The sequence below is a fragment of the Sapajus apella genome, unplaced genomic scaffold (assembly GCF_009761245.1).
Source record: "Sapajus apella isolate SASKATOON/1434 unplaced genomic scaffold, GSC_monkey_1.0 scaffold25, whole genome shotgun sequence".
NCBI lineage: Eukaryota > Metazoa > Chordata > Mammalia > Primates > Cebidae > Sapajus > Sapajus apella.
Window position 1 is genome coordinate 19,227,518 of NW_022436965.1, and position 22,251 is coordinate 19,249,768.

The 22,251-nt window shown below is 35.7% G+C and overlaps 1 protein-coding gene across 2 annotated transcripts; it reads right to left on the minus strand.

Moving 5' to 3' along the window:
* Positions 1-616: 616 nt before the first annotated feature.
* On the minus strand, positions 617-22,245 carry GORAB (golgin, RAB6 interacting). 2 transcript variants are annotated; one of them, XM_032291407.1, is made up of 5 exons: positions 22,074-22,245; positions 14,128-14,482; positions 11,264-11,365; positions 8,989-9,129; positions 617-2,172 (listed from the first exon to the last, which is right to left on the minus strand). In XM_032291407.1, exons 1-5 carry the CDS (start codon positions 22,207-22,209, stop codon positions 1,725-1,727), a joined length of 1,182 nt encoding a protein of 393 aa, XP_032147298.1. In that variant the 5' UTR covers positions 22,210-22,245; the 3' UTR covers positions 617-1,724. The 2 variants fall into 2 exon arrangements, with proteins under 2 accessions (XP_032147298.1, XP_032147299.1); XM_032291408.1 differs by having other exon boundaries at positions 14,124-14,482; positions 22,074-22,242.
* Positions 22,246-22,251: the final 6 nt, after the last annotated feature.

The window sequence follows — 22,251 nt, forward strand, 5'->3', positions numbered from 1 at the left end:
TACATACTGAAACTGTTTGAAACCTTTTTTAAGGTAAATGAAAGACACACTCTAAGTACATCAGATTTGTTTATTCCTTAGAAAAATAAGTGTGTGTTGGACAATGAAACTTCCAAGTTTTATTCGCCATTCATAAATAAAAACACAGCTATCTTTGAAAATGCTTCTATTTAGAGAAGTCAGTAATGGAATGTTATACTTTCAACTCAAATTACAAAATATAAAGCTCATCTATATTACTAGAAGATAATACCCTCAAACAAACCCTTTTAAAAACAGGATGGCCAGGCAAGGTGGCTCTCGTCTGTAATCCCAGCACTTTCGGAGGCCAAAGTGGGTGGACTCACAAGGTCAAGAGCTCGAGACCAGCCTGGCCAATATGGTAAAACCCTGTCTCTACTAAAAATACAAAAATTAGTCAGGTGTGGTGGCGGATGCCTATAGGCCCAGCTACTCAGGAGGCTGAGTCAGGAGAATCTCTGGAACCCAGGAGGCAGAGGTTGCAGTGAGCCAAGATACCACCATTGCACTCCAGCTTGTGTGACAGAGCAAGACTCTGTCTCCAAAACAAAAAAAAAAAAAAAAAAAAAAAAAAACAGGATGTCCCTAACTTTTCCAGAAACTTTTATGGATACAATCTTATATTTGTCCTCATGTTTTGGGATAATAATTCTTTTTTAAAAAAAAGTCTTCAAAGGTAATATTTTTACTTTTTGGAATTTCTGATAAATAAATCATAATTTAATGTAATATTCAGACTGTGAGAAAATTACAATATTTACTTACACATTTACATATAGCACAATGTATTGGCCAAGTATTAGTAACAGGCAATTAACAAACTAATAAGAAAATCAGCATTTTAACATTTTAAATCCTTCATGACAGGTTAATTTATGTCCAACATTCAAATACATATTTATAGGTAACTTTTTTTGATAATCAAAAGTAGCAATGAGATTTTCTATATTATTTTCAGCCTCGCTTTAGAAATGTTTTGTCTAAATTTAATCAATTCATTGATTAAAAGAAAGACAATATAATAGTAAAATTACATATATAATATATTTACAGATACGTGCGTGTGTGTTTCAAAGAACAAAACGCAGGCTGTAAACTAAAACCATTTAAAGCAAATTGAAGACAAAAGTGATGCTGGCTTAAGTTGTCTGGTTCTTCATATAAATTCCGATTTCCAAGTTGTGTTTTACAACTCTAGTGATATCCAGATAGATAATTCAACCTGTAACTTTTTCTTCTCTTCCTGTCTTTCTCTTTTTCACATTGTAATTTTTGTGCCTTTTTACTGATTAAATAAAATAGGACTTTCAGAAAGTCTTAATACTTCTCCCAGGAGAAATGAAATGAGTACAGCTATGTATTGAGTATCATTTTTCCATTTTACTTTTCTATATTTACCTGGTCTAAAAACACTCCAAGCACGTAGTTTTTCTCCCATCCTTTTAAGTCATTTATTTTATTCAGTAAAAAGAGTAAATGAACACTGAAAGAACTAGGCCAAAATAAAGATGAAATATACCCTGAGAAATAAAATTATCATAATTTCGGATTTTAGAATGGCCAAACATATTAACTTAAGAAAGCTAATCATTCAAAATTCATAGCATTGTTTTAAATAGGTTTTTATTGGAGGTAAGGGCATAATCTACTGCAAAAAGTATACTTTACTGAATGCCATATTAGTTCAAAAGAATACCAGAACTTCATGTGGCCAAAGCAGCTGAAATGTCATTACCTTCTTGATTTGGGCAGTTTGGACTAAGAAAGGGGATGCCATTGGAATTTCCACACTGTTTGTCTGCCTTTGGGGAAACAGCTTGTTCTTGACACTTTTTGTTCTCTTTAGCACATTCTAATGTCACACTCTCCTCAGCAGGCTGAAATGGCCTCTCTAAATGAACCACTGGTTTCCTTGCTTCTGCTTCTTGTTCGTGTAGCAATCTCTCTACCTCCACCTCAAGCTCCAAAGTCTCTTCATCAGCTTGTACATCTAGTTGTTGCATCAACTCCTCCAACTTCTTAGCCTTTCGGAGCTCATTTTGCTGTATGATTGTACAAAGGTGTTCAGTGAGTTGCTCTTTTATCTCAGTCTTGCGCTGTAGATCTAGCTTTGCTGCAATATATTCTGCTTCAGCCCTGTCAAACCGCTTCCTGTAAGGATGTGTATAAAGATAGGTCCATCAGTTTTCCATTGAAGAAGACATTCAAAAGAGGATCTAGAAACAATAAACTCCAAAACTGGGAAAAAATATATAATGAAGATATCAATATTAATACTTTACAAACACTTGTCTACATGTTAGGCAAACCAAGCAATGGCTGCTGGAACTTTCACAATAGCCTTACTTGGATTCACCTGATATAACATCTTATTCTGCACGAATAATTCTTCTTTCCAAAGCTGTTTTTGAGTGAAGGCAGGCTAAAAGGTTAATTCAGAGGTATGCTAACCCCGGAGTGGGAGGATGGGGAGTCCTGATTTGTAGCATTTACATTTCCAAGGTATAAATACTACCACCCCATCCAATTTCAAGCCCCTAAGGTGATATTACTGAATGCAGAATTGGGAGGAGATACACAAAATCCACATGAACTAGAGTAAGCTAGCTTCAGCACACAGCTGGTTAAATTTATGAGAAGAGAAGAGATGGAAAAAGTAGAAAATCGTATCTCTTGATTAATGAATTAGAAAAAAAAGAAAAATTCTGATGACGGAGAAGAATACGGACAGTGGTTGGGAGATGAATATAAATGGGACAGAACACCCAGCAAAGTGATACTGGGTGAGGGCAAGAAGTAAACATCAAGTAGAAAACCTCTGCATCAGTATACACAGGATTTCTCAACCTTGGCACTACTGACAATTGGGGCCATATAATTATTTGTTGTGAGAAACTGTCCTATATACTGCAGGATGCTAAACAGCATCATTGGCTTCTACCCATTAGTTGCCAGTACTTCCCAAAAGTCTTGACAACCAAAAGTGTCTCCAGATATTACCAAATGTCCATTATTGGATAAAAATGCTCTCAGTTGAGAATCCCTGGGTTAAGTTGTTCTCACTCTTTCCAATACTCCTCTTATGCTCTTATTAGGAAATTTTACATATTTACACATGTATAAACTCTGTTGATAGGTAACACCAGTCTTATGTGTAGTAGGGCAACTCTACTGGAAAAGTCACCTTGCAATCTTCCTTTTTTTCTTTTGCATTAGGTCCATACAAAAAGAAGAGTTATCTTATCTTCATTTACTGTCTTTGCCTTTTCTATACAATTTGTTGCTTTTCTTTCTGTCAACAAGAATGTCCTTCCTCTCTTGCAAGAAAAAAGGTTGATTTCCAACTAGTTCTTCAATTTCATTACCACTAGCAGTTGTGATGGCCACGTTGCTTTACCTGCTATGAGTGCCTACATCAACTTAATGTAGTAAGTAGCTTCTAGTCCAAGAGTTATAGTAAAAAAGAAACAGGTATATCTTCTAATTTAGGATTCTGTCTTGGAAGAAAATACAGTGAAAATAATAAACGGCTTTCATTTTAGACAACCCAGGGTTCAAAACCTTCCTTTGACATTTACCATGTGTACCCATTTTGGTCAAAGTTTTTTGTGGATGCAAAGAACCAAACTAGCTCAGGTAAAAATTGGGTTTCATTGTAGGATAAAAGAGGCAATTTCATAGTCATGTCATCAGAATCAAAGGCTTTTTTCTTCAATGCTTAGAAGCAACACATTTTCTCTCATTTTAGCTTCGAAACAGCCCAATATGGCCAACACTTGCACTCTATATCATATTCACTCCACTCAATCTCTCAATGATCCAATTCCATACTTTCAGAGGAGAACCTGGGTTGGCAGGGCTCATCTCAGTTTAAATAGAACTCTTAATGTCAGGTCATCCCATAAACCACTGTTCAGCCTATGGATTAAATGTACTGGAGTCGGCAGCCCATCTTTATTCTAATTAGGTATGCCCCAGGGTCAGCATCCTAAGTACAAAACACAGCCAGGTTCCTGTGGATGGGGTTGGGGAAAAGCTATGCAATAATTGAAAATTCCAGTACAGTGACTCTGGGCAGTTACTTAAGCTCAGTCTGGGTTTATCTGTAAAATGATGATGATAATAATATCTCATAGGAGTTTTGAGGATTAAATAGTATAAATGGGGCAAGCTTCCATTCTTGTGCCTCAAGAAACAGAACTTCTCCTTTAGAGAACCAGAATAAAAAAGTACTGTTGGTACATTAGTATGCTTGGATTTAAAATTAAGATTACGCAAAATCCAGGGATCTGGTATTTAAACTTGAAAACTCATTTAAATAATGGTTGTTTGTATTTCCTTTTTTTCACTATAAATATAGTAAATGCAAGAATGAGAGCACCCATTATATTTCAGTAACTCTCTATGTTAAAATAATTACTCTAAAGGAATTCTGCTGGATACCTAGTTCCCTTATTTCCATACTTTATAGCATACCTTGTTTATGTAATGTTCTTATAACAAGCCAAGGGCTCTGACATTCTCTGTAGGTATGTGAATGCCCTGCCCTGACCCTGCCTCAAACCTCCCTTCTCTGCAAGTCTGTGGTCTCCTTCAGCCAGTCAAAGTCAATTAGTAGAGATTTATAGTCTGGACTCATGAATACTGAATTGAAATCAACATCTGCAAATAGGTCCCTAGGTTTCCACTGATCTATCACCCTGGAAAAATCACTGAAGATTCTGTATTCTGTTTATTTATTTAAAGTCCTTTAGGCCAGAAATACGAATATATATTCTCCTATAGAGTGATTTACGTTTAAAATATTGATTAGTTTCACAAACTGCACTACCAGCCTATGGTCAGGTGAGTAATACCAAATTAGTATATGATGACATTCTGGAACAAAATAATAAGAGCATTATATATAACATAGTAAGACTGAGTGAACTGGAATGTAATTATAGAATTGTTTTTATTTTAAAAAGGCATTGAATGATTTAATGAATATTATTTTTAAAGGATTCTAGAAATTGTCTCTTTGTTTTGGTATCCCCTGAAATGTTTAAAAACTCAATCATTAACCCTCAGTTTACCACTGGGTTCCATGGATCCACTTTTAGGTTTCAGTTCCTTTTCTGAGCAGTTCTCAGTATTTGTACCAAGTAGCATTCTATGATTTATCTTTTCTTAAAAGTCTTTCAAATAAGGAGAAAATTTACTTATTTAAAAAAAAATAAAATGATCTCTATTTTGCAATTACTGGAGAGGTGCAATGAACCCTTTCATAAATCTAAGATGTATTATAGAACTATTGCAATATTTTTATATTTTCTGTATCTTGAAACATTTTGCCATTTCATCGTTCTAGGAATTATTTCATCATTATTCATCAATTATTCCCATTTGTAATAAAGAGAAATAAAAATAAGAAAACAATGATCTAAAGGAATGATACAATAAATTATCATCGTTGACCTTCTTTACTGTGCTATACAACGTATTATGTCACCTCCAGAACGTATAAAAGAAAACTGAAAACACTATTTTTGTAACCTGTTTTTAGTTTTCATTAAACACAGCTGAGAATATTTTTTCATTTTCTGCCTATTCAGCATTAGCAAAGTGTAGACAACTGACAGAGGAAGACATTTTACAACTGTTAGAGAAATCAAAAGATGAATGCTGTGGTAGGCTAAAAAAAATAGCCTCTCAAAAATATTCACTTCCTAATTCCTGGGACCTGTGAATATTACTTTCTATGACAAATGAGTGAAAATTACACCTTATATGGAAAAAGATATGATTAAGATAAGGGTTTTGAGAGGAGTTTATTCCAGATTATCCAGTTGGACGCTAAGTGCAATCACATGCATCTTTTTAAAAGAAAGGTAGAGGAAGTTTTGAGAGAGAAGAAAAAGCAGTATAACTATGGAGACACAGAATGGAATGGCATGGCCACAAGCCGGCAGATGCCTACAGCCACCAGAAGTTGGAAGAGGCAAGAAATGGATACCTAGAGTCTTTGAAGAAATCACAATCCGACACCTTGATTTTGGATGTGTGGCCTCCAAAAATGCAGGACAAAAAATTTCTGTTGTTTTAAGTCACCCAGTTTGTGATTACTTGTTATGGCAGTCCTAAGAAACTAATACAAATGCAGAGACACATTCTACACTCTAGATGATAAAACTGATCATATATGAAGTCTCAGATGCATCTTCAGAAAAATATATCCTAGGTGAATTTCTCAAACTTAAGAATCAACGAGTGAACAATTATTTCTATGCGCAGAAGGAAAAATGATATTATCACAGAGTTAATCATTTTAGTAGGGAGAACTTACACCCAATATTTTACAAGTATCTAGACTATCTGTGTTGCTGTAAGGATTCTCTCAGTTTTTTTATGTCTGTCAGTCAAACATTACTTGATACAAAGATAGTTACCATGCTTACATTTTTACTAAAATTTTAAAACAAAGTTGTTTTACACAATCCCTTTTAACCTTACTTAAAAAATATTGATAAAGTGATTTAAAAATATTTGTCTGTGGGTATACATTTGTGTGTATGAGGCTGTCTATGAAACCTAGATGGTCAACAGTGACTTAAAAACATGTTCTACATGCAGTCACTCTGGATTTTATAAGCTTGTCTGCACAACATATGGCAACACTGTAATTCTAGTGGTGAACAGTAGCAGTAGCAGCAGCAGCAATTCTCTCAAATTGGCTCACTCAAAGTGCTATTCTTCTTAAAAGTGTCTATCCAAACACTGCTCTACAGAAGCCATTTTTAAAGCAAATTCTGGCCTATTTACTATCCAAGAACCTTTTGTGGACACAGCATTATACCAAATACTACAGAACTAAGATATTATTTTTATTAAAAAAAATAAAAATCAAGGAAATCTCTCATAAAAACTGACTGTCCTAGGGATTATCTTCCACTCTAAATCTGGACCATAATATTTTCCTACCAATCTGTAATTTCTCAGTAACCACAAATGCAAATTAGAAAATGATACCTTAATCTTATGCATGAACAAGACACACTATGGTTCTAGTCACAATTGTCTGTTTCCCTGACTGAATGCAAGAGCTTCGACTTAAAAACAGTAGCACTCGGCCAGGCGTGGTGGCTCACAGCTATAATCCCAGAACTTTGGAAGGCTAAGGAGGCGGATCACCTGAGGGTTAGGAGTTCGAGACCAGCCTGGCCAACATGATGAAAGCCCACCTCTACTAAAAATACAAAAAAATAGCTGGGCATAGAGGTGGGCACTTGTAGTCCTAGCTACTCAGGAGGCTGAGGCAGGAGAATCACTTGAACCTGGGAGGCGGAGGTTGCGGTGAGCCAAAATCATGCCACTGCACTCCAGCCGGGGAAATAAGAGCGAAACTCCATGTCTGTCTCTCTGTCTCTCTACCCCCACCATATATATATATATAAAATACAAAGATAGCAGCACACAACATCTACTTACATTTAACTACATCAATATTAGTACCATGGGAAACTGTCATCTGTTACTAAAGATATAAAACCTTACTAAAATTTCATTTAGGATACTTATAGACTATATGATGTTTTCTCCTTTAGTAATCCCACCTTCTTTGTGGTTCTTAGATGGCCATAACTATGACATTTCTTATATAATACTCAATATGAAAAGGCATCTTTCTCCAGTTTCCCGTAGGACACAATTAAAATCAAATTACTTTTCTACTGAGGTACCTAGTACTATACCTTGCAATATGAATTATTCATATAAATGGCTACAAAGGCATACAAATGTTCCTCTGGAAAACTTATATTACAGAGAATAAAATATGCTACAAATCAAGGCTTAGTTTAATGTTAAATAAAATCTGTTACCTCTTTTAATGACCTTATTAATGAAAACCTGGAACCTCTGGATATCAGCTACTGACGGCATTAACTTAGGTAGTTAATTAATAAAGACAACCCATTAAGTCGAACAGCATATGGTCCAACAACAATTACAAAAATCACAAGGACAACCACTAGCCTCTTTCTTAAACACTCAACAGTTAATTAAAAACCACAATCAAGCATTTCCGCTTTAATAAATTGTTATATAAACATTCTGATGTTGTGGTTTACCCTGGCCTAATGAGGCATTCTGATTGATTTCTAGTGTAACAGAGAAAGATACAAAGCTGAGTCATTAACACAGAATTCCCTTGTGAAAAAAGACAAACCAGGATGATTAAAGCAATGTTGAAAGGGCTGAAAACCCTGAAATTGGACATAGTTTTTTGCCCTTTTATCTGTCTGCAAAGTCCATGTAATTCATTACATGTGTTAGTTCATTTTAGAAATACTCCATGGCATTTTTTTCTCTTTTAAAAAATGCAAATGGTTGAAATCAAGGAAACATGTATCAAACCATTTCATACAGAGGATAATTGAAAATAAAAAAGGAAAAATATTTCAAATTTCTAAAACAGAGGACATGCTTTTAAATATTCATAAGCTTTTAAAAAATAAACTAGATCCTCTTACTCTGATGAAAGCTAAAGTGAGAACTAGGCTTCAATCCTATAGGACCATATCAGGTATCAAAAATTTTAATGTAAAGAACACAGACTTGGTGTTAAAATAACAGTGTTGAGCAAATCACTCATATATTTACTGGATCTTGAAAGATGAATAAAAAAAAACTTCCAAACATTAAATAGCTGATGGTTTAGCAGCAAAGACTAAAATGCAAATAATAATGTAAATGTAAATAAATAATGCAAGAATGTCACACAAACAAGGTTAACTAGTAGGGGAGAGTTAGAGGAGACTTCACTGAAGAGGAGACACCTGAATTAGCAGGAAAGAGGAATAAATGCAGCACTGAATGGGGTTGTTTTGAGGCCTAAATAATGATACATACATAAAAGCCCCTGGAACAGCTGGCAATAAACATTAATTAAATCATACTCCTTGTTCATATTCAACTTCCCCAACTCACCGAGCATATGAATAGTCTAAGCTGGCCTGATCAATGCGGTTCCTGAGAATTCCAATGTCAGCTGATACCATGTCATCTAAAGCCTGCAGCTCCTTCTGGATCCGCTTTAGTTTCATGGTCTCTGCCTGAGTTCTTTTGGATCTAGAAAATCAGGTATGTGAGTAGGAAAATAAGAACATTTTAAAACCATGTGTCCATATTCAATATAAGTGAAAAAGCAAAATACTGTGTATATGTTCACAATTTATATTTTAGAAGTTAAAAAAAAATCAGAAAAATTGAAATAAATGCTAGTTAACATTTGAATTTTCCAAATTTTGTATTTGCATATGTTTCATAAACAAAGCAACAAATAAGAACAAAAAAACTCAACAAAATAGTTCATTTGTATATTTATATTCATTCTGTAAGGAGAATAAACACTAAAAGAATATATCTGCATTCTCTTCACATTGAAACATTCAACAGAGCTTTCCAAATTTCCAGTCTTTAATTCTTCTTCTTGCTAAGCCCATTTTTATTTGTTTGATACTTACCTGATATTAAGAACAGATAGGTGCCTATACTAAACCACATCTCTTTATACATCTGAAAACATCTATTTAGTTTTAACTTTCTTGGGATCCATTTCCCCAAACTTTTATTGCTTTGGTTCTTGTTCTCTAGGAAAACAACTAGTCCCCAAAATTTTTTATGGAGTTGAACATCAAAACACTCATTTTCCTTATATAAAAGTATATCCAACCTCATCATCTCTCAATCCCCTCACCCAAGTACAATATATACCTAAGAAATGGAACAAGCAAATACAAAAGCAACCCTTTAATCATGATTTCACTCATTTCAAATTTACACACACATTGTGAAGGAAGAAGAAAAATCTCCACATAAATCCACTATGTTACATAGCACATTCTCTTGATTTCTACTCTTATGCATTTACCTTTCCTTTCTGCCTACAAAAGTTCACTTAACAGTATGATTCTTTTACTTCAAGTACTTCATTGTCCATTTATTAATAATTCAAACATGTTATATTTACTTACACTTTTGTTTATACTGGTGCTTTCTGTCTAAAATCAAAAGCACTTATGAGAACTGCCAAGCCTGTACATCTTTTTGTAAAACCACAGTAAATAGCCTTCCCATCTCTTAGAAATTGAAGACTACTAAAATGCTTTAATTATTTTAAAATAATCACCTATTTAAAAAAAGAGGGCACTGCTCTTTTATCTCTTGGTTTTTTCCCTTGAAACAGTCACTCGGTGAGTTGCATATATCCTACGCTTCAAGAAAGATCAAGGAGCACCAGCTATAGAAAACGAAAACCATCATTTTTCAAACACACTCGCTCCTCTTGTAGACAAAATTCTGAAGTACCCTTATACCCATCCCCTTCTGTCCACCTCTTCTCCTGCCCCTACACATACTCTAGCCTCAAGCAGTAACAGTCTGACAGACTTTTCTGGAAGTCTAAAGAGAAAATGACACTAAATGCTCCCTTGCATTTAGTTTTCACTATTTTCAACCATTAATTTATTGACTAAGCTTAGTTTCCTAATGCCGCAGGAAATTAGACAGAAACAACAAACTAAAAGGAAGGGCAGCAAGAGTGATGGGGGATGGGAAGAATGAGACAAATGGGAATGTTGTTGTGTGGGGCTGGGACAATGCTGTAAATGTTAAGGGGCTGCTGATAGACACTGGAAGGTGAAAACAAAACTGAATCTCACACAGTGCTCATAATAATGACCCTGAGTCATCAATGAAAAGTTAAACTATATCACATATCTTCTACTTGTGGAGGTGGGGCAAATTATTTAAGAAAAATGCCCACAGGAAACACAATTAAGATTCACAGGAGTATGTCACTTATGTAGAAAACCTTATTCCTCTATACATCAAATGATTAAGGCCTCACCACATAAAAATTAAAACTAGCATTTGTTGCTAATTTACATATACTGATGGCTATTTACTGCTTCCCTTATGAATGTGTAGATGGTTAAAACTAGAAGCACTAATGAAGGTCTTTAAGTTTTAACTGTAACTATATTTACAAATTTAACATGCCCTGTGCTTAAAAAGTCCTCCTTAAAATAAGTTATAACTGGAATTTCAGCATCACTTACAAAAGATAGTTAGTTTAGTTAGCCTTAAAAGTAATGGCTGAAGAAAAAATCAGTTTATTAGAAGAGACAAGGGAAAATAAATACAACACATGACAGAACTGGTTACAAGTTACAAACAGCCTCTCCTGGTTCAGGTGCCTCACCTTTCCGCAATAGCTTTAGCCAAAAGAGCTTTTTTACGTTTATTTTTCTCTTCCATTAGCCGTTGTTCTTGTTGGAGGACTTCCCAACGAGACTTTTCTTGCCTGGGAGCAAAAAAAGCATAAAAATGGGTTTATGAAAGAAACTGCTACCCTATCCCACCCCTTACCACTTTCAGTCCCCTAAGTATAAAATTTAATCAAGAAGATTTATGTATACGTTCTTTCAAAAGTCCTCTTAAAAGAAACCCATCTGTAGTTCATTATTTTGTTCTAATGGGAACAAAGACTATAATCTGAAGTAAAGAGACTTACATAAATTGGACCTCTGAAATCCATTATATGTATATAATCTAAGAACCCACAAACTGGAAGCCAGAATACTGTGGCATGTTTTTAGGAGTACAAAGAAATTTGTGTAAGTTAATTATGTATTATATGCAGAATGGAGATTAAAATAAATTGGTCTGTAGCTGACGTCATATTATTTATACCTTTTACAGTTTTCTATAAAGTCTCCACCACCTTAACATGCTTCAGACAATAACCAATGTTTATTTCATGTTAATATTTTCTTTCAATTTGTTCACTTTTTCCCAACTCTTAGACTTTTTTTTTTTTTTTTTTTTCTTTTTTGTGGAGAATGGGGTCTCACTGTATTACCCAAGCAGGTCTCGAACTCCTAGGCTCAAGCTGTCCTCTCGCCTCTGCCTTCCTAAGTGCTGAGATTAATAGTGTGAACCACTATGCTCAGCCCAACTCAGACATTTTCAAACAAATTAAAACACTAAGACTAAGACTGGAATGCTGGGCTAAAGAAAAAATTCACAGATCTGAAAACATGCATTATCTTACAATCTGTCCAATTCTAAAATAAATATATTAAAACTTCCCATAAAGTTACGAGCTTGATGTCAATTCAAATTAAATATGGAATTGGCAAAGCTATTTATTCCTATTACTGTCACTTCTTATAGCCATTATATCATGTGTCTATTCCCAAATCTAGTAACCACTTCTAAACTTGTTCTTTTCTCTCCATTCCTACACCTTTCGCCTTAGTGTTGGGACTGGTCATCTCTCACTTCTATTGTAGGCATCTCCTCATCAGGCACCTTAGTTCCACAGCTCACCCTGCACTCTCCCCCAAATGATCTACAACAGACATCTGGAATTTCTCTAACCATTATTTTGATTGAGGTCTTTAACCCTCAGAGAGCTTAATGGTATCTTGCTGCATCAGTGAACTTGCTAGGCAGGCAACCCCTGCCTCAGATCCTTCCTCACTTCTTTAATTTTCTACTATTCATCTCCTGCTTCTGATTCTTCCTCATTTCTTTTTTTTTTTTTTTTTGAGACAGAGGCATTCTGTCGTCTCGGCTCACTGCAACCTTCACCTCCCAGGTTCAAGTGATTCTTGTGTCTTGGTCACCCAAGTAGCTGGGACTACAGGCATGCACCACCACATCTGGCTAATTTTTTTGTATTTTTGGTAGAGATGGGGATTCCTCATATTGGCCAGGCTGGTCTCAAACTCCTGGCCTCAAGTGAGGAACCCACCTCAGCCTCCCAAAGCGCAGGGATTACAGGTGTGAGCCACCACGCCTAGCCTCCTTCCTCATTTCTTTAATTCTCTGGCTTATCCTTTGCCACCTCTCCCAGAGAAATTAGGTTATTACTGCTGAGCATTCTCTACTACACAGCTTCCCTTTCTCCTCCTTAAAACCTCAGAATTTCTCCTTTGCATGAATGGTTTTAATGACATGTCTTTTATGAAAATTCTTCCCAGTATCTAAAAAAAGAGTAAATTTCCCTATGACATCCAATCTGAATTGTCCAGCTCAATGTAAATTCACCTCCTACTTGTCTCAGGCCTTTGCCAGTAAACTACACTTAGAGACACTTAAATGTATGCACTTGTTCAATGTAGGTTTCATAACTCATCTGGTTTTATAACTCTTGTCAAAATGATTTCTTAGTTGTAAACCCCTAGTGGTCAGGAAGCATTTTAAACTCACAGGATAAAATCTGGATCAGCAGAGATTAAAAAGATGTCAGAGATTAGAAAAAAATTAAAATGATACTTTGAAAGGAACTCAGAAAAGGGAAAACAGAGACAAATGTCATTCCTTCTCCTCTGTGAGTGACAAATCAGGAGGAAACCAAGAAATCAGAGTATATATTAAAACATAAGCTATCAAATAAAACATTCAAAGAATTTTTAAATCAAAAAATGGCATCTTCCACAAGAATAGTGCAGCTAAATTAAATTGTGAAGGCTGTTTCTAATACAAAGACAGTAAAGAAAGAATAAAAAGAAATCTAATGATGAAATTAGTTACATAATTAGTCCCCTAAATTTCCTTTACTCTCTCCTTTGACCATCCCTTCATGTCTCTCCACAAGTTCCAATTTCTGGGCCAATGGAAATAGTCTGGAAGTTGGAGAAAGGGGTCAATTTGGGGAGAAGCATTATGCAAAGAACTGCTTCTGCTGAGTGTAAAGGGCATAAACTTTGGATCCAGATAGACTTATATGTAAATCTCAATTTTACTACCTATTAGCAGTGTATTAGCTTTAGCAAGGTATCAACTTTTCTGAGTCCCAAATACCTCATCTATAAAGTTTAAATAATAAGCATGCATTGTAAGGCTGTTATGAAGACTAAATAACAAAACACACAGATTGCCTAACAGTGTCCAGCTTATATGTAGGTGGTAGCTATTTTTCAAAAGTTTATTCACCACATTTCTAGGACTGAAAATATGAGAGAGAAAATATTAAACAAATTATATTCCTCAAAGCCCACTGGGGAAAAACGGTTTACATTAAAAAGTCTTATAGACGTTTCATATAGACTTACTAACAATTCCACTTTCTTTTTCTCCAATTTGCAATCTGGCTTTGGAGGTAGAATGTCAACATTGCTGTGATCATGGAAATTCTCAAGTCCCATTTCCTTTGGTTGACTTTCAATGCCCTGTGGTTGTCCATCACCAACAGGAGAGGTGAGAATGAAATGACCAGGAAGAGTAGGGGAAGAAAAAGGTGGTTTTTGAAGGTTAACTCTCTGTTTTGGTGCTGAAAGCAGCTGCTCTGGAAGTAATGAGGTTGACCCATCTTGAAGCCCAAGTTTTTGGCTTTGCTCTACAATGGCTTTTTCTCGTTGAAGTTGTTGTCGACTTTTCTTTGCAGGAAGACGTCGCTGTGGTTCAAATGGATCTATGTAAAAGAAAAGAGAGAAAAATTTCTCTGTATGAGTATTATATAATTATAATTCCTCTAAGAAAATAAAAAATTAACATTAAACTTTGATAATTCCAGTGGTTCTCCCAAACTATTCTCTTTCTTAAAAGTCTACGGAAAACCAGCCATCTTCCTTAAGAGTTTCTATAGTTGTCAGATCATAATGTTAATATTTAACAGAAACTGCCTGTCTCTTAATTTATTTTGAGAGAAAGGCCATCCGTCTGTGAGTCAGGTGAGTCACAACGTGTTGTTTCTTTTTCAATTTGATTTCGTAATTGTCAAAAGAAATCAACTAATTTTGACCAAACCAGGGAGATGATTAAATTATCTGGTTTTAAATTTGATTTATGGTTCTGTCTGCTCTCCTGAAACAAAATGGTGGTTGCATTTTCAAATGGGATTACCCTCTCTTAACTTTTAACAGCTTTCAGGGCACTTTGATACATATGTGATATATACAAAGATGCTATAACAGGAATGTAATTGAGTAAAGTCTCTTATTTCTAGGAAGGCTAGTTTACCTTAAATCGTTTTCCTTCATATTACAGAACAATCCAAGGTTGTACTCCCAAAGCCTAGTCAGGCTCTAATCAATGCATTCAAACGAATTTTAATAGTAGCCTGAGCAAAACAATAGAAGAACATAAAACAACTGGGGGGAAATTTTTTTTAAGTTATAAATGAAATAATACTTCTTTTATACTTTTTGGACTGTCCACACCAGTGTTAACATCTTAGGGCATACAATTGGAGAATCTGACTGACATTCATACTATATTTAATAAGATGTAAAAATAGCATTCTCTTTAAAATGCCTGGGAAGTGAAATTCTGAGTCCTTGTAAATGAACAACTCAAATGGGACTTTGAAATTCGGCATGGTGACTTTCGTAGCAAAACCAGCTTATTATCTGAGTTTCCCAAAGTATAGTTGAAAGCTCTAGAGTCACAATTCCAGCTTTGCTTCTTCCCAGTTCAGTGACCTCAGGTAAGTCAATTATTTATTCAATATCTCAGTTTCCTCATCTATCAAACTGGTTGAAAAATTAACCTGCTCTACTCAATGCATGAAGCTGTTGTAAGAATTAAATGAGACAGGAACAGAAAATATTTTTTAAAAGACTGAAGTACTATCAAAAGCAAATGTTATTGTTGAGGTTAGCCAGAAACATAAAGTATCCTATATCTTGCAACAAGAACACATTCTGGGCTCTGATCTTTATTCACACCATCAAAAATACATCACTTAGCCTGCTTACCTTCCTGTTGAACTCATTAGCTGAATTATTAATAGTTCCTCTGAAATTCAGGTAATAACATATTTTATTTTGTATTTTTACAGAACCTACCTACAAGACAGAAAATGCTAATCTTAAACAATAAGCAAATCAGGCCACTTAAACACAGAATATACTGTTTCCCACACTGTGTATTAGGGGCTGCAAATGTCAAGGAGACTGGTGAACTGAGAAGCATAAGTCTAGTGTAAAGGGGGCAATTCACAGTCGCCTTTAGACAACTGCTATCATTAAAACATTTAGCTCAGTATAGCCAGATATTTTGATTTTTATGGTTACAATTTAGACTTTATGCAAAATATCTTGATTTTTAAATGTAGGGAACTACATCCATCAGGAAAATCTAGATTATGCTGTAGGGACAAATCTTAGTGGTTTTAAACCACAAGGTTTATTTTTCATTAATGCCATGTGCCAACTAAAGGCTAACAGAGAGGTTCTGCTGATTAGTCTCTCAGGGCTCTAGGCTGACTGTACAGTCAGTATTCAGTGTTGCTGGTCACCACAACACAGGGAGAAGAGCTCAGGAAGGTCTTGCTACAGCAATTAATTGCTCTGTCCCACTAGTGACATAACACTTCTGCTCACAATTCAATGGCTCATCTAGTACACGGACCTACCCCCAAACAAAGGCAACAAGCACAGCTGGCTTGGCAAACACCACAATGATTATCATCATTGTTAACTTAAAAGAAATGTAAAGACTGGATAAAATAAAGAGATAGAGAAGAAAGAAAGGAAAGAAAGAGGGAGGGAGGAAGGGAAAGAAAGGAAGGCAGGCAGGAAGAAACGAGAAAAAAAGGAAGAAGGGGGAAGGAAGGAGGCAAAGCTGAAAAGCCACATACATTTTTGGGTTAAATTAAGCCAATGGGCTACCAGTTTGTGATAAACGCTCCATATCCTTCATTTAAGCCCTGCTCCCTCCACCCCAGAAAACTATCATTTGAATCATGTTGATTATTCCTTTCCTTCTCTAATAGTCATATTGCATCTACGAATATTTCTAAAAAGTGTTTACTTAGTTGTTTTAACTTTATAAAAAGGGTTTTGTGCTGTACATCTATTTTACTTAATACTACACTGTCAATAGTCATTCATATTGTCTATGATGCAGCAGTCATTCATTTTGTTGTGTAACATTTCATCGTGTCAATAAACTAGAGTCTACTGATCTTCTTCCACTGATGGACATTTAGGTTGGTTACAGGCTTTTGCTTTTGTAAATTTCAATATTGTGTCTCTTATTTTACATGTACAAGAATTTGCTTGGCATACTATATAAATAATAATATTTAGAACTATTGGGTCACAAAAATGCTTTCCAAAGTGTATTCCCTCTAGCAATGTATAAGACACTGTGGATGCACTTTCTCTTTAAAATACAATACTGTCAGATGTTTTAATTTTTGTCAATCAAATGGATGTAAAATAGTACCTCACTGTGTTCTTGATTTGTAATTCTCTGCTCCTTGGTGGTGATCTCTTCATATTTCCTTTTCTAGGAAATATCTATTAATGTTTTTTGTTGACTTTTCTTTTGGCTTGTATTTTTCATATATTAGCAGAAAACAATTAGAAAATACAATCAAAAGAAAGATATTTCAATAACAGAAATTATCACTTATCTAGGAACAAATATAACCAAAGGATGTTTTTAATATCTTTACAGGGAAAACTCTAAAATTTATTAAGAGACTTTAAAGAAGTACTCAATAAATGGAGACATATACCATCTTAGTGGTAATGCTAATAATATAAAATGAAATTGATCTAAAGATTCAATGAAATTGCAATCCAAATTCCTAATGGGTTTTCCATTAAATTTGGTAAAATTATTAAAATTTGTATATGAAAAGACAGAAGATCAAGAATAGTGGCCAGGTGTGGTATCTCACATGTATAATCCCAGCACTTTGGGAGACAGAAGCAGGTGGGTCACCTGAGGTCAGGAGTTCAGGACCAGCCTGACCAATATGGTGAAACCCCATCTCTACTAAAATACAAAAATTAGTCAGGTGTGGTGGTAGATACCTGTTAACCCAGCTACTCTAGAGGCTGAGGCAGGGGAATTGCTTGAACCTGGGAGACAGAGATTGCAGTAAGTCAAGATTACACCATTGCAGAAGACAAACGGAGACTCTGTCTCAAAAAAAAAAAAAAAAGGATAGCAAGGCTTCTTCTAAAGAAGAGCTACAGTACCAGACTACTAGATACTAGGAATATTATGAGGCTTTACGACAGTGTGGTGTTGGCACAGGAATAAACAAATGACCAGTGCAACAGAACAAAGATTCATACATGTATGAAGCACTGGTATATGACAAAAGTAGGATGAAAATCAACAGCAAAAGGTGGAATTATTTAATAAATAGACCTGGGGGAAAATGGTTATCTCTATGGAAAAGATAAAATAGAGCCATATCTCATATCATATAAAACAAAAGTTCTTAATAGAAAACACGGATTAACATAGATCTTGTAGTAGGAAACTGATTTCTTAAAATGCAGAAAATGTTGGTTATTTTAAAAAGGTTGACATGTTTGAATATATTAAAATTAAGTCCCGGCATGGTGGCTCATGCCTGTAATCCCAGCACTTTGGGAGGCTGAGGGGGGAGAACTGCGTGAGCCCAGGAGTTTGAGACCAACTTAGGAAAAACAGCAAGATCCTATTCCTACAAAAAAAAAAAAGAAGAAGAAAAAAAAAAGAAAATTAGCCTGGTGTGATGGCACACACCTGTAATCCCAGTTACTTGGGAGGCTGAGGCAGGAGGATCGCTTGAGCCAGGAGTTCAAGGTCATAGTCAGCTATGATCACACTACTGCACTGCAACCTGGACAACAGAGTGAGAGCCAGTATCAAAAAATAAAACAAAATATTTTGTTTATCAAAAAGATAAAAGTGAAAAGACAAGTTAAAAACTGGGAGAAGATATTCATAATGTAATGGCAAAAAATCAGTAGAGGAATAACTCTTCTGAATAATTTATTTAACTAGAAATTGACAGCATGTGGCTGTACTGCTTTCTTCCAATTTTTCATTATGAAATAGATCATACATCAAATATATGTGTCACACTCATACATACACACACACACACACACTCTTCCAACCTATATGAATTATTTAAAGAAAGTAAGTTTAAGAAATAAAATATGACTGTAGTGGAAGTAACTACTGTTTAAGAATAGATATAATCCCCTTTTTAAACGACACAAGAGAATTGTATTTCCTGTACCCCAAGTTATATTACTTGCTTTTGGTAAATAAAATGTAAGCAGGAGTGACACATGTCATTTATTGATGAAAGCATTTAATTGCCAATGTTCAATTTTCAATCTTCTTTTCTTCCTACCATGGTGAACTCCTACACGACAGCACCAAAAGATGGAGTGACTGTGGAACAGTCACCTGCCAAACCCACATTAAACATGAAACTAGAATGAAAACCAAATCTTTATTTTAAACAATTGACATATTAGGGCTATTTGTTACTTTAGCTTAACTTGCCTTAACCTGATTTCATAATTATCAATACCTCTGAAATTCCCTATATATTTGCCCCTCCCTGATCACATTTCCTTGCCTCCCCACCATATACAATGATACGTCACTTAACAATGGGATACATTCTGACAAATGCGTTGTTAGGCAATTTTGTCCTTGTGCAAACATCAGAGAGTGTATGTACACAAACTTAGATGGCATAGGCTACTATATACTTAGGCTATATGGTACTAAGTACCATATAGTACCCTTTTGCTCCTAAGCTTCAAACCTGTACAGTATGTCACTACACTGAAGACTGCAGGCAATTATAACATAATGTTATTTGTGTATCTAAACATGGAAAAAGTACAGTAAAAGCAGAGTATTACAATATTATCAGATCGCCACTGTATATGTGGTCCACTGCTAACTGAAATACTGTTATGGAGTGCATGACTGTATATATTATACATACAGCTGACCCTTGGTATATGAGGATAATTGGTTCCAGGATCCTCAGGTATACCAAAAACTATGCATACTCAAGTCCCACAGTTGGCATTGTGAAAACCACATATACTAAAAGTTGGCCCTCCATATACTCAGGTTTTGCATCCCCCCCAATACTGAATTTTTTAAATGCACATTTGTGTATAAGTGAACCCTGACAGCTCAAACCTGTGTTGCTTAAGGGCCAAGTGTAATTACATACAGTATACTGTGTTAACAAACATGTTAATGCGTGTGGCTACAGTTAATATTAATATATTCCCACCAGCTGTACAGTAGCCTACTAGATGAGTATACCACGATTTATTTATCCATTCCCTTACTAATGCACACTTTGGTTGTTTCCAACTTCTTAATATTATAAACAAGACTATTAACAACATTCTTGACCATGTTCCTCAATGCACACACAGGGGTCTTCAGAGTACTATTGTCCTTATTTTTGCTGGCAACCAACTCCATCTTCCCAGATTATTCAATATATTTTTAAGGACAGAGAACAGCTAGAAGTAGCCTTAAAATTAAAGAACGAAATCTTCTAATTTTACAAATAAGGAATCCAAGGTGAAAAGATTTAGAGGCAGAGCCGGGAGTTCTATATGCCAATCACTATGTTGGGCTATGAGAATACAAGGATGTAAACATATTTTCCGTGCTCGAGGTGGTCACAAACTAGTGATTTGGTTTCCACACTCTACAGTGGGCCTTGAAGTTCAGGTCCTTACCATCCTCCATCTACCTCCAATTGCAGAGATATTTCAAAACAGACTTCTACATAATGAATACATTGTTTAATTTAGATTTTTATATTAAGCCGTCTTTACCCTGGAGAATGCACCTCTGCTAACACACAACCTTTGTGAAATCTTCCCAAGCTCCATGCAATCCTCAGCAGAGTGAGTTTCCTCTTGTCTCTGAAACAAGCTCTTGTAATATCTACTATCACATAATTATGATTTGTCTTCTCATGAGACTACTGGAGTCAGACCAGAGGCCAGGGCACTTGTACCCAGTACATCAGAGTAAGTGAATGGATGGTGAAAACACAGAGTAAAAGAATTTGAGTATATCAAGCAACACAGAGTCAATTAACCACATGGTGTGGTATCACCTTTATGATAGTTTTTAAAGTCCCCTGGACCAGTCAAAACGTCCCCAGTAGATATAATATACATTGGCCCTATCGCACTAATTTACTTCTTTCCCACTTGTCTGCCCTAGATTATTCTCACATCTATGCTAAAAATGCAAAAGCTACCAGAGCAACATACAATTTCCCCACAAACACTAATAAAAGATTTATTTCATTTTCTCTCAAAATGAAGTATTTGAATTAAGGTACCAAGAGTGATGTAAACTTGTCACAGAAATTGTGTGCACTACCAGGATAACCATACAGATCATTGCGAAATTTCAAACACAAGCAAGGTGCAACTAGTATTACTAAGTCTTCCATAAACAATCAGCAATTCCTTCATCAAAAACAACAACAACAACAACTGTACAAGCCCATTCAATGATTACTCTATAAAGCCAGAGAGAGAAGCACAAGATTAGCTTACACCAAAGTCAGTATATACAATTTAAATGTATATTATAAATAAATATACATTTATTTATGTATTTATATACATAAATATATACTTTATTTATTTATGTATATAAATAAATCAAGTATTCACATTTACCCTCTCAAAGACCCTTTTGGTTTGCTGATTCTAAAAAACTGAAAAGAACTGCAAAAATCAATCATCTGGCAACCAGAAGTGAATGCAACACTCCAGGTGAACTATGAAAAGTACTGAATTTTTGCCTTTATTCAGATGTCTGTGATTTTTTTTTTTCAATCTGCTTCTATACATTTATCACAATTCTAATATGGTGTGCGCCGCTCCTCCTTCTTTTACCCTGACCCTAACCTTCCAACAGTAGATGCGTGCAGCAATCCTCCCTAAGGGAGACACCACGGCTATGGGCGCACTTCCTCTTCCAAGTTCCATTCTCTTCAGAAGGAAAGAGTCAAATCAATGCAGTGTATTCCTGGGCCCTCTTTCCTAAGAGAAAATCCCAATCTTCTGGCTTGCCCCTCCCGCCGTGGCTCCCAGTACTTCCCCCATTGAAATTTCCTCAATCCAGTCCACACTTAACAGCGCCTTCCGCTAACACAAACTTAGCCACTTCCACGCCCCCTTCCCTCGCCAACGCTGCATCCCCGCCCCTTCCCCTTAAGACCCAAGACTTTAACCACTGCAAACCCATCTTGTTACCTTTAGTCTGCTTTAGTCTCCTCAGCTCCTCCTCAGAGAAGCCTGCCCAACCCTGCGCCATCGGCCCGGGACACCGGCACCCCCAAAAGTGCCCAAATATCAGAGCCCTGACTGCCAACACCGCTGCCCAGCGCATCCGGGTTTTTCCTCGGTCGCGGCCAATCAGCCAATCAGTGCG